Here is a 12835-nt window from a genome sequence, read left to right as displayed (position 1 = left end):
ACTTTCTTCTCAAAATCACAAAAAGTGCCTCCTAACATTAATTCTGCTTACATAAATTAGTAAATAGGAATTCATAGAAGCACCCATTGCACTGTTAGCATGGGACACTACAGCTTATAGATGATCTGTATGCCATCCAGTAGAAAAAGCACTGGTCAAAGTAATTAGAAAGCAATTCTGGAAGCCACACACTTATTGATTTCTGGGATAAGAGGAAATAAAACACTCTTTGTTGTTTTCAACAGGATCTGCTTTGTAAAAGATCAGTTAGCTCCCTTGACACAGGCATGGGAATTACAAAAATGGGCTACTTTCAATAGTTTTCAATGTTGGCGACAAGAAACAAATTCATGTGATTAAAAGAATGATTTGTTTGGAAAAATCTATGTATGCAGTACTCCTTTCATTCACAAGTGTCTAGCTGATCACAGTAAAGCCTGGGAGTGAAGTGCGATACAGGTTTTTCTCAAACATTTAATATAACATGAGGACGACTTTCTATTTTGTGTATTTTTTGACCTTTGCCAAGATTTTTACACTGTCATAGATTCCAGTAAGACTAAGAAACACACACCTAGGAAAAAAGCTATGTGACATAAAGCAGCAATTTTAGTGAGCACCAGTGCACTAAAGTAATGTGTAAAGATAATGTGTAAAAGCAAGGTCTGACTGATCAGTGATGTTGATTCAGAATATGAAAATGATAAATTAATGGTGCATTTATTTTTCAAAAGTTACAAAGTGAAATAATCAAACCTGCCCTTTAATTAGGTGCATGAACTTGGATTCAACTGACTGAAAAAAATTCTGCTGAATACTACAAAACAACAATAATCTAGTCACTGCCTGTGTACAAATACGAGATTCATAGGATGTTTAGGTGATATGTCAGAAATAAAAAACTGGTCAGTTGCATTGAGTTTGGATGCTTCTTCATCACTGCTGAAAAGATATTTGCCCGTTGACTGAAATGAAGAAATTTGCCAGCATAGAATCAACAGCTCCTAATGCTAGTGCCATACATGAAGCTGACAGCAAATCTTTAGAGGAACAGGAATGTAGAGGCATAAGGAAGAAAAACTAAACATATTCATAACAACTAAAATTACCTGTTTCTTCATGCTGAAAATGTATTACACCAAAATGACACTCAAAACAATACAAAAATTGTACCAATATAACAATTTAATAAATAGTAAATTTAAAACCACTGTAAAAAGTTGAAAGAAATAAAAATGTCAAATAATCTATTAATTTATCAGTAACAAATTCACACCAGTAATCTACACAACCATTGGCACAATAAACCATTCATCCATTTTACCTATCTGCTCCTAATGAAGGTGACCAGAGACCAAAGTGCATAACTAGATTTAGTACTAAGTTGGATGCCAGTCCACTAAAGAGCATGACTGTTTTTTTTATATATTAAAAGCAAAATTAGTATTTTACATAACAAATTAATTCCCCAAAGAGAATTGTGCTGTTACAGACCTTTGCTTCCTACCTAGGTGGCAAGCAAAATTTTATCTCTTTCCTGGTACCTAGTACTTCTTCATATCTTGTAAAATGCCTAACTTGGCCTACTGTCTTTCATATTAAGGAATATTAGATGGGTCACATAGACCAAAGTCTCCAAATTCCACAAGAGCAATGCTAGCTAGGTTGTTTGTAATGTTTTGCTTAAAAGTGCCCTATGGTGGTATGCTCTTTGAAGTGTGCTATAAAAATGGATATGAATTGATTAAATAAATTAATTAACAATGCCTTCCCAAACACAATCAAAAATACAGTATAATCCCATTATTGTGCTACAGCCTTACACAAGCAGGACAGCGCTGGTTAGTCAAAAGGAAAAAAAGCAGAAAGCAAAGCATGCTGGGATAACTCACACAGGGCCATACCAAACTGAGAATGTCTGCTCAAATCCACCATCATAGCCGGGCTCCCAAGTAATATTCGCAGAGTTGGTCGAGGCCAACACGCGCACGTTGATAGGGGCGTGAGGGCTTGTGCCTAGGAGAAAAGTAAGCACTGTAGAAAAATAAATGTGGAGAGAGGAACAAACTGCACCACCATATACTTAACATTGATGATGTTTGTGTTGAATCATGACACTACAGCAAGATCACCACCTACCAATTACGAGAATGTGAGTGCTGGCAGTGATGCTTGTTACAACGTTGGTGGCGACACATTCCCATTCTCCATGATCTTCCTTGCTGAGAAATTTGAACTGTAAGCTGCCGCTCGGAAGAATATTGTGCTTGCTTCTGCTGGGCTTCCCTACCTTTGCAGAAGAAAAGAAAATTCTAACACAAATCAGAGACAACCAAAAGCATACTAGCCAGCAATTAAAAAGTTGCCCACCCAAAAGACCTCTCATTTCCACTATAAGTGCTTGTACTGAAAATACAATCAGCTGACCATGGTATTATTATTTTTGTTTTTGATATGTAGAGGGAGGAGTGATGATTTATTTATTTTGATTCCATGTCTGTCTATACGTGAATGCTTGTTTAATTAATTACTCAATACCTTTGACACTAAAGACAGACTACTGTACATACTGCAGTTTCAGCTAAGGTAAAAAGACAATCTGATACATTTTTTGTGCATCAGAGCTTGAAACAACCTCTGCACACCTTTAATACATCCATTATTTTTATGTGCAGATTGTGACGAAAGAGGTTTGTGGTTTTGTGTGTTTTTATATAAGTAAAGACAGCGCAGCTCAGGCTCTGTGCTGTTGCAGATGCATGCAAAAGCGTGCACGAGCAGCCCAGGGTTTAATTGGGGAACTGACTGGCCATCCACATGCAGTTGTGTGCAGTTCAGTCAATTTCCTTGTTAGTGCTTTGTGTTTTGTGATTCCAACAGCTACACCCGATCGTTGTATTAAAGGGAGCCTGGGCAGGTAACTGGGGACATACTGAAAAAATAAAACAAAAGAAAAGATAAGAGAATGGAGAGATAGGTTAAAATGGCAGTGAAGTGAAAATACAGGACAGGTTCATGGTACAGCCAGTACAATTGTGCAGGCAGTCAGGAGATATGCCCAACAGGCTCGTAGAGTTGGCATTTGAGGGTCATATGGTTGGTTGCTTTGAACGCTTCAGGAGCAGGGGCAACCCACCACTCCAGGTGAGCCCCCACTGGAGGTCAGGCAGTGGCATTGAACAGGACATACAGCAAAGTTCATGTGTCTCTGCAGATATAGAGAGATGGCATCAAGGGACATGAGTTGAGCTTGTGACGCCCCAATGGTGACCGACAGAGGTGGTTGGGATGCAAACCCATGTGAGTGTTGTCTGCGCCTATTGGAAAGACATCTTCTCTGGCTGCAAGACTCTTTCAGGGTAAGCAAAGGAGATGTCAATTTTGAGAAGGAAGCACTGTGGCTCCATGAGTTCACCTGTTTTTATCAAGGGTTATTTATTATGAAGACTTGTATTGCACTATTTATACTTTGTTTTGTTCTTTTTTTTAATACAAGCACAAATTGCTTTGCACCACCTCTTGCTGACTGTGGTGTGTGCTTATTTGCCCAGGTTCAAGCTGCCAAAGTATGTGGAGCCAACCCAGACTATCACACATAAATGAAAATGTTATTATCTTTGATACTGGTGCATACACACATTTACCTGCAATTTTCAAAATCTGTGTGGTTTTAATACCCTTCGGACAGAAGGAAGAACCATAGGTATCAGAGTACAAGAGGTAGAATCTTTTGCAAGGAAAGAGAACTCGGAGCACCAAAAGTAATATAGTGTTATGTCAGAAAAGTACCAAACAGAGGGATGTATCTCTATTGGTCCTAATTTACTAGTGCAATGTGACAATGAATTACAAATTGTAAGAAAATCTGGGCTTGTTGGGTACTGACTCTGAGACAAGTACTAGGGCAAAAAGTAGAAGACTTCTGTCCACAACTAAAGTAAAAGATTATTTTTAGATATTAACAACATTCTAAAATGGAAAAATGTCAGTCTCTTTCTTAAACACTGCTGCAAACAAGGAAGAAAAACTCTATGTGGACACTTGATTTAATAATGGCTGCTGCCAAAAGCAGAAACTCATGATGTGTTTAGAGTACTAAGGAAGAATAAATAGTGCACACATTTTTGCAGGGCATGGAATTACCTCAACAAAAGTCAAACCATGTATCTGTAAACAACCAGCAATTAAATACTATAGTCAAGGGAGTAGATGGACTCAACAATGTTTCTCGTAATGAATGGGGGTACTGGTGACAAAGTTTTTAAGTCTGGATGCCCCTCCTGAAGTCTCCTTCCAGAACAATCAGATGGATGTGTGGAGTGTCACAGAGTGAGAGGAAGATGAACACCAAGTTAAGAGGAAAACCTGGTGTGTAGGCAACAGGTGTTGCATATAGGAGAAGAGGGATAAGATGGTTTGGGCATGTGGATAGAAAGGCAAAGGATGAGGGAGTGAAGAGCTGCAACAAGAAGGTGGAGGGGATGAAGAGAAGAGACAGGACAAAAAATATGATTGTAGGTGGTGTCAGGTGATATGAAAATAATGGGTCCTCTCTGCAGAACATCCAGGACTGTGAGGAGTGGAAGAAAAACACTTAGCAAGCAACCTGCTAACCTGGATAAACTTGTAGTATTGCAATAATAATATGGACACTGCCTCTAAAATCACTTCAATAAAGATAACAATTAGCTATATCTATTATTCAAACATAATTATGTTTCACTCAGTGAGTATTTAAGCAATTGCTTTAATGAGAAGAAACAGTGGATTAGTGATAACCACTTTCCTTTAAATATTGAAAAAATAGAAATTAATTAGAAAGAAGATACAGACTAAATAAGTACTGCTACATTTTAACACAGACACCCCTGAACTTGGTATCATCCTTGATTCTAATGTTTTACTTTACCAATCATACTAATAACCTGCTTTTCAAATGAGAAATACAGGAAAATTAAGTTGTTTTCACACAATGTAAGATATAGAAAAGTTACTGACTTCAAACAGAATTCACAAATGTGATTCATTATTCACAGGCTTTTTAGTCTCTTGGTAATTTCAAAAAGGTGCCTAACGTATCATTACCAGAACTAGGAGTTACAACTATATACTGTTTGTAGTTTCTCTTCTTAGTTCTCTACACTGGCTTCTAATAAAGTTTAGAGCAAATTTCAAATTCCTTCTCCTAACATATAAAGCTTTGAATTTAGCCCTTTGTTCTTTAAGATTAACAGAGTGTACTAATGCACACATTCCAGACGGCTAGTATTCTAAAAATTTATAAGATAAATAAAACTATTGTAGGAGATGGAGCCTTTAGCTGTAGGAACCCCAGATTGTGAAATGATCTGCTTATTGTTAAAAAGAGATGCACTATCATAACTAGCATTTGTATCCAGGTTGATGAAGCACTACTTTAGTCATATGTACTTAAAATGGAGTTTCTGATAAGGCTATTCACACAGAATCTATCTTTGTTAGTTACATGTTCAAAAACAGAAGTTTGAGAGTCATTCTGCACTTTTACTGACCCTTATCATTTATTTTTATATACTGTTGTGTCATTACTTAACATTGTCTCTTTGCAAAAGTATTGCAGCTATCCATGGTAAGAGATATCAGAGTGAGTGGGAAATTTAGGATTTAGAAATGACTGACTCAAAGCCAAACCTTCTTATTTTACCAGTACGCACTATCTCTTGTGACATTCTATAATGCCCAGGAGAGGAAGAGTAACCAGATGACTTTGGTCACAAAACAGTAACTTAAAAGACAACATCAGATCAAAACAGTATTAAAAGGCACTCCCAGGGATCTCTTCATGTTTTTTATTTTTTTTTTTTTTTCAAAAATTTTGTTAACTGGGTTTGTTTTCATCTTGTCTGTTTTCATCTGACAATATCACGTTTGTTTACCTTAATGCAGTATATACAGTGCATCCGGAAAGTATTCACAGCGCATCACTTTTTCCACATTTTGTTATGTTACAGCCTTATTCCAAAATGGATTAAATTCATTTTTTTCCTCAGAATTCTACACACAACACCCCATAATGACAACGTGAAAAAAGTTTACTTGAGATTTTTTCAAATTTATTAAAAATAAAAAAATTGAAAAAGTACATGTACATAAGTATTCACAGCCTTTGCCATGAAGCTCAAAATTGAGCTCAGGTGCATCCTGTTTCCCCTGATCATCCTTGAGATGTTTCTGCAGCTTACTTGAAGTCCACCTGTGGTAAATTCAGTTGATTGGACATGATTTGGAAAGGCACACACCTGTCTATATAAGGTCCCACACTTGACAGTTCATGTCAGAGCACAAACCAAGCATGAAGTCAAAGGAATTGTCTGTAGACCTCCAAGACAGGATTGTCTCGAGGCACAAATCTGGGGAAGGTTACAGAAAAATTTCTGCTGCTTTGAAGTTCCCAATGAGCACAGTGGCCTCCATCATCCGTAAGTGGAAGAAATTCGAAACCAACAGGATTCTTCCTAGCCGGCCATCTAAACTGAGCAATCAGGGGAGAAGGGCCTTAGTCAGGGAGGTGACCAAGAACCCAATGGTCACTCTGTCAGAGCTCCAGAGGTCCTCTGTGGAGAGAGGAGAACCTTCCAGAAGGACAACCATCTCTGCAGCAATCCACCAATCAGGCCTGTATGGTAGAGTGGCCAGACGGAAGCCACTCCTTAGTAAAAGGCACATGGCAGCCCGCCTGGAGTTTGCCAAAAGGCACCTGAAGGACACTCAGCCCATGAGAAAGAAAATTCTCTGGTCTGGTGAGACAAAGATTGAACTCTTTGGTGTGAATGCCAGGCATCACGTTTGGAGGAAACCAGGCACCGCTCATCACCAGGCTAATACCATCCCTACAGTGAAGCATGGTGGTGGCAGCATCATGCTTTGGCGATGTTTTTCAGCAGCAGGGACTGGGAGACTAGTCAGAATAAAGGGAAAGATGACTGCAGCAATGTACAGAGACATCCTGGATGAAAACCTACTCCAGAGCGCTCTTGACCTCAGACTGGGGCGACAGTTCATCTTTCAGCAGGACAACGACCCTAAGCACTCAGCCAAGATATCAAAGGAGTGGCTTCAGGACAACTCTGTGAATGTCCTTGAGTGGCCCAGCCAGAGCCCAGACTTGAATCCGATTGAACATCTCTGGAGAGATCTTAAAATGGCTGTGTACCGTCGCTTCCCATCTAACCTGATGGAGCTTGAGAGGTGCTGCAAAGAGGAATGGGCGAAACTGACCAAGGATAGGTGTGCCAAGCTTGTGGCATCATATTCAAAAAGACTTGAGGCTGTGATTGCTGCCAAAGGTGCATCGACAAAGTATTGAGCAAAGGCTGTGAATACTTATGTACATGGGATTTCTCAGTTTTTTTATTTTTAATAAATTTGCAAAAATCTCAAGTAAACTTTTTTCACATTGTCATTATTGGGTGTTGTGTGTAGAATTCTGAGGAAAAAAATGAATTTAATCCATTTTGGAATAAGGCTGTAACATAACAAAATGTGGAAAAAGTGATGCGCTGTGAATACTTTCCGGATGCACCGTATGTTTATCTTTATAAAGGTTGTATGAGTTTTGTATTTTTCTGTTATCCTATTGCATGTATAAAATCTGGATGATACTTAAAAATATAATACAGTAAAGCTGAACTCAATTAAGAGAACTACAGAAGAATAAACTAAATAATTCTGAATTGATCTAATTGAGGGTAACATGGTACTGTAGCAGTTGGTGCCAACGCCACATGGCTTCACAGTCCTTGGTTTGAACAAAAACCTAGTTACTACACATGCAGAAATTCAATATTTTCTTTCTATTTTCCACAAAACAAAGCCATCATGTGTACATTAGGTTAATTGACTAAGGTGTTCCTACATGAGAATGTGTGGATAAGCTACAGCGAGACAGAAAATTGATGAATGAATTGACTTATGTTAACATTCATTTAATTTTAATCAGTATTACCCTAAAAATGTATGATTAACACAAAGTCTGAGAACGTCTTGAGGTAGGAGGTCAGTTGCTTTTACAACTTGAAATTTAGTTATACCTTCCTCCATGTGATGGCTGGAAATGGGTCTCCGGCAGCAGCACAAGGGATAACTAGCTCTCTCCCAGCCTCCTGCCTGTATTCCCAGCCTGGTAGCACCGTGAAGTAAGGGGGGTCCTACAAAGTAAAACACACATTATCATACAGATGATAGATTACACAGAATGGGAAGAGGGCTGGGTTGTGGTCACATGATAATCATGAAATAAATTAATGTTTGGACTGGATAGCAGGAATTTTAACACTCTTCTAATAAAGTGAGAAGAATATTAATTGTATTAAACCACAGCTTGAACTATGACGAAACCGATTATGTGGTCTGTGAAATTTCATCATAGTAAAAGGGAATTTAAGTTCCTGCAAGGATTTTAGCCAATACTTATTTAAAATAATAAATCGATCTAATATCTATCCTATACAGTACTTCTGAACATATTTCAAATTTAATCTATTACCTTTAGCACCAATCGGGCAGGGGGCGACTGTCCCAGGGTGCCCAGAGCATTATAAGGCACGCAGGTGTAAGTGCCGAGTGAGTCCTCCGTCACCTCTTCTACACGGATGCTTCCATCCTCCATCTGAGTCCATCCTGGGTACTGAAAGAACATGGTATATATTAATGTAACAGCTTAATGCATGGCAGAAAATGAGCTTTTAATTAGCACATAAGGATTAGCTTGGCCACAGTTTACAGCACAATGCTGTACCATATTTAGTAAAGTTCCTTAGTACCATGGAAAATGGAAGGCTGAAGTACACATTCCTTTCCAAAAGGCATGAGAAAAATTTTGCTGATGCTGCTGATGATGAGAGAGCTAGGAGCAGCAGTGTGAGAAGACATCTCCAGAAGACCTCAATCCAGCAGGTGAGTTGCCAGAATGTCAGGTGTTTGGCCAATAAAAGATCAGGGATTATGGGCAGAGGAGAAGGTATTAGCTGTTTTGTATCTTGCAAAGTTTCATGTGTAGTTAATAGAAATATTTAGTGCACTTCTCACAGTGACTATATACCTCAGTGTAAGCATTTTACTATCTTAAGAAAGTGGTTCTGAATCATCTGCCACCATAATACATTCCAAAACTTTTATTTAAACAACAACAAAAAGACACTGTTAATTTTATGCACGGTACGCTGGAATCAATGTTATAAATCAAAGACAAGGTATCCAGGCAGAGTAAAAAGGTTTAGTAAATTATTGTTTGTAGGTGCATACAATTAAGGGCCAACATTGCTATGAGTTGGAGATCGCCATGATGTAATTTAATATTATGGTAAAAAATATGTACTTAGAAAAAACCAAATAATACTTTTAGAAACCAGCTGTTACCAGGCTAAAACTAGTATAAAACTAGGCTAGACTAGAGAGAAAAAGCTGAGTTAATGGTAAGTACAACTCCATTGCTCCATGAGGTGCGCTAAGAAAGTACAAGACAAAAATAAATTCAGGCTAACAAAGAAGTGCCTCTGTTATTCCATTCATCCAGCGGATCAGTGACCTGGAGTCTGTACCATTCCATTTACACAAAAGCTATGTTGGATCAGAAACCACACTGGACCAGAGACCATTTAGTTTACAAAGATAAAGAGCCACATGGTAGTTTAAGTATACTGGATGGTTAGACTCGCTGCTACCTATCCATGTTATAGTAGTGTATACTATAGTTGTTTCTTTTCTGGGCATACTTAGGAACATTAAGGTAATCCATAATGTTTAAAGAAAACCATAAACCTTCTCTCCTGCTTGTTTTTGTGCTCTATTTTTTGCCTGGGGTTAAATATACATAAGAAAGGAAATAATTTAGCTTAGAAAATTGATTTTCAGGAACCTGAAGTAGTGGACAAATCTACTAGCTCATTAAGTATGTTGGATGACTTTCCCACCAAAAGAAAAGCAATATGTAAATAACAAATAGTTTGCTTAAACATCTTTTCAGCAAGCAGCATGAGGGAAAAACACAGTTTAACTCATGATAATTTTTAATCTACTTTACAATGGGATCAGAGAAAAAACATACAATATAACTCAAACTGTTCTTCAGTTGTTGATGTAAACTAGTCTTAATATTAATGTAGTAACTGACTAGAGCTGAGGATTCAAGATGTGCAATACGCGAGCACCTCTCAGGTAATACTTGAGGGAAACACACACACACACAAAAAAAATGAAAAAGTGTACCTTGAAAAACATAGTGGCTAATTATGTTTTTCAGTGCTTGGCTTTGCATCAATATTACAGCTCTGCTCCTTGCTGTGAAACTTCACTCCCATCTCACCCACCCCACTGTGTTCTTCTTTTCATTGTCCAGCACCTACACTAATTTGAAGTCTCTCTCTGGTCTCACTCGGGGTCTGAGGTAAACTTACCCTTCTAAATCCCCACCTGTTTGCAACTATCCCAGATTCGAGACTGACCAGTGACTATAAAAATGAAGGATTTCTGCAAAAAAGACCATTTTAACACGTGAGTGCTGCCTTTCTCACCCCCTCCACTCCCTAACAAGTAATTTGAACATCTCTCAGGTCCAATCCGCCAACATTACAATATTTTCAGTTTTGGTACACACTTTTAGCATACCATAATGTTTATAACCTTTGTATAAACTCTCAGACTAATGAAGAAAAATATACAATGAGGAACAAAAATGAATGTTAACAATTATTATTAATAAATGTATCTAACATTTCATTTTAGCGTTTACTAATACTAATCAATAATGGAAAGCTTTTTGTTTCGAACAGAATTATCACCAGTCGGGGGCCTTGATCCTCCCTTTAAAAGTAAATACAGGAACAGGGAGAGAACCTAAAGGGTATAACCAAGAAGACTCAGCCTCCACATTGATTTTAAGTGATTTTGTTCTTTTTAACCTGAAGTAGTATGTAAATTATGAAAACTTTTTTTATAGGAATTCATATATTAGCTGTTCACTGTATAAAATTTTATATTAAAAAGTATGTATATTTTAGAATTTCAATTTTTTAATCCATATCAATCTATACTACTACAAATCATAATATTTCAAAACATTCAATTCATGGAAGGGGTATGATAAGAAAAAAGGTTAAAAATCTCTTGCTTAGCAATATCCAACTACATTTTATCACATGTGTTAGTAGTCTACTATAGTTAAGCATTTACTTTGATTTTTATAGATATACTGTTATCCCATATCATGTTGTGTTACTATTATTAGCAGTAACCAAAATCCAAAATTGTGCCCTACTTTGTAGCATTGGGTTTATATTAGTGGGGGGTCCTGATCAGATGGTATAACGTTTTGGGGGCCTCAGCTTAAAAAGGTTTGGGAACCCATGGAATAAATTAATCATCAAGTACAAATGGAGAATCAATTTGAATTGACAAGTCACCATTAATTCACAGTTCTACAGTCAACCCTGATAGTGACTAAGCTTGTAAACATACATGGGCTATAGAAATTTGTTCAAGTCTACATAATAAAGAGCTTGAAAGAAAGAATAAGGTCAGCCTAGGATAAATCACTTGTCGGATGAGGCAGGACTTTGGGGTAACCATGTCTTGCTCCCCATTTGTGAATAATGTTCTGTTGAGTGACTGACAATTGAGAAAAGCTATAAGCAAAAGGCTGTGTATTCACAGGGGCTAGATATGGTCTTACCTTCTCAACTCTCAGAGGACGACCTTCTTTGTTCCACTTGACAGACATCACTGGTGGGTTGGCATCTGTTGGGCAGCGTATGTATCCTGGCATTCCAATGGGGACGTAAATAATAGGTGGCATGTTCACAACCCTTGCAGGGTCTATAGAAGAAGTTTCCAGTTAGATTTCAGAGAGTTAGAAAATACAATAATAAGATAAAGGTATTGCTGGACATAAACAAAGTTGTCCTTCTCTTCCACATATTAACATATTTTGAGCTTTATTTTCAAAATGCTGAATTATTTTGAGATTTCCTAGGTAAAGGTTGTTATATTCACTGATCAAGGCACTGGAGAGTGGTGATGTGTTGCATGTTGATTAGCACATGCAAGTAAATATTTTACTGTACTCAGTACACATGACAATAATGACCCTATTAACTTACTGTATAAAAAGACTGCACAGCATATTTAGAATAGAATATACTAGCCAACCCACGGCATAGCATACACCACATAATTATGTATTGATGGGTGAACACTTCCTGAACGACACAGTTGTCCAAATGGGGTGGGTTTGTGGATACCACTGTGAGTGAATGAAAAGATAGACCTCTGGAGAGAGCACCATATAATTGTCCGTGACTGAAAGCGGGATCGTCTGTGACGAAGAAGGCCACGCTGGTGAAAGTTACTTCGTCGGTAGGGATAAGTGTCAGCACTTGCAGATTAAGTTGTAGCGAGTCTTCATTGTTGACACTTAATATAGCTTGCGTACTGAGATGTTCCGGAGTCACAGTTGAGAAACACTTTTTTAATGTCTTTTAAGCACAGGGGAAAAAATGAACATGTGAAACATTCGTATAATGTAATAAGCCACCAAGAAAAGTAACATTGCAACAATGCTATCTATGACCCGATCTCTGTAAACAGAAGTGAAAACAAAATCGAGCCCGGTGTATTCCTTAACTGCCTTGTGGCGCTGTAGTAGTGCTGCTGCTTTGCAGTAAGGAGACTGTGGAAGATTGTGGTTTCGCTTCCCGGTTCCATCCTGTGTGGATAGCGCTTTGAATACTGAGAACACCGCTATATCAATGTAACGAAGTATTAACAGGAAATTGTCTTCGTGTAATAGTAAAAGGCAAAT

At 37.8% G+C, this 12835-nt stretch overlaps 1 protein-coding gene across 6 annotated transcripts in view; it reads right to left on the bottom strand.

Annotated features, from left to right (window-relative positions):
• Positions 1–12835, bottom strand: part of igsf9ba (immunoglobulin superfamily, member 9Ba) — a 288098-nt gene that overhangs the window by 101729 nt on the left and 173534 nt on the right. For 4 of the 6 annotated variants that reach the window (XM_051931889.1, XM_051931892.1, XM_051931891.1 and 1 more), the window contains exons 8-12: positions 11708–11850; positions 8525–8665; positions 8070–8186; positions 2140–2290; positions 1893–2016 (exon numbers count right to left, since the gene is read on the bottom strand). In XM_051931889.1, coding sequence (XP_051787849.1) covers positions 1893–2016; positions 2140–2290; positions 8070–8186; positions 8525–8665; positions 11708–11850 — 676 coding nt within the window. The remainder of the gene's footprint in view (positions 1–1892; positions 2017–2139; positions 2291–8069; positions 8187–8524; positions 8666–11707; positions 11851–12835) is intronic. The other 2 variants (XM_051931890.1, XM_028810426.2) reach the window with 1 other exon arrangement.

This window comes from Erpetoichthys calabaricus, chromosome 9 (assembly GCF_900747795.2).
Source record: "Erpetoichthys calabaricus chromosome 9, fErpCal1.3, whole genome shotgun sequence".
In the NCBI taxonomy this organism is placed as follows: Eukaryota; Metazoa; Chordata; class Cladistia; order Polypteriformes; family Polypteridae; genus Erpetoichthys; species Erpetoichthys calabaricus.
Note: the sequence above shows the minus strand (reverse complement) of the source record. Positions and strands in the feature narration are given on the sequence as shown.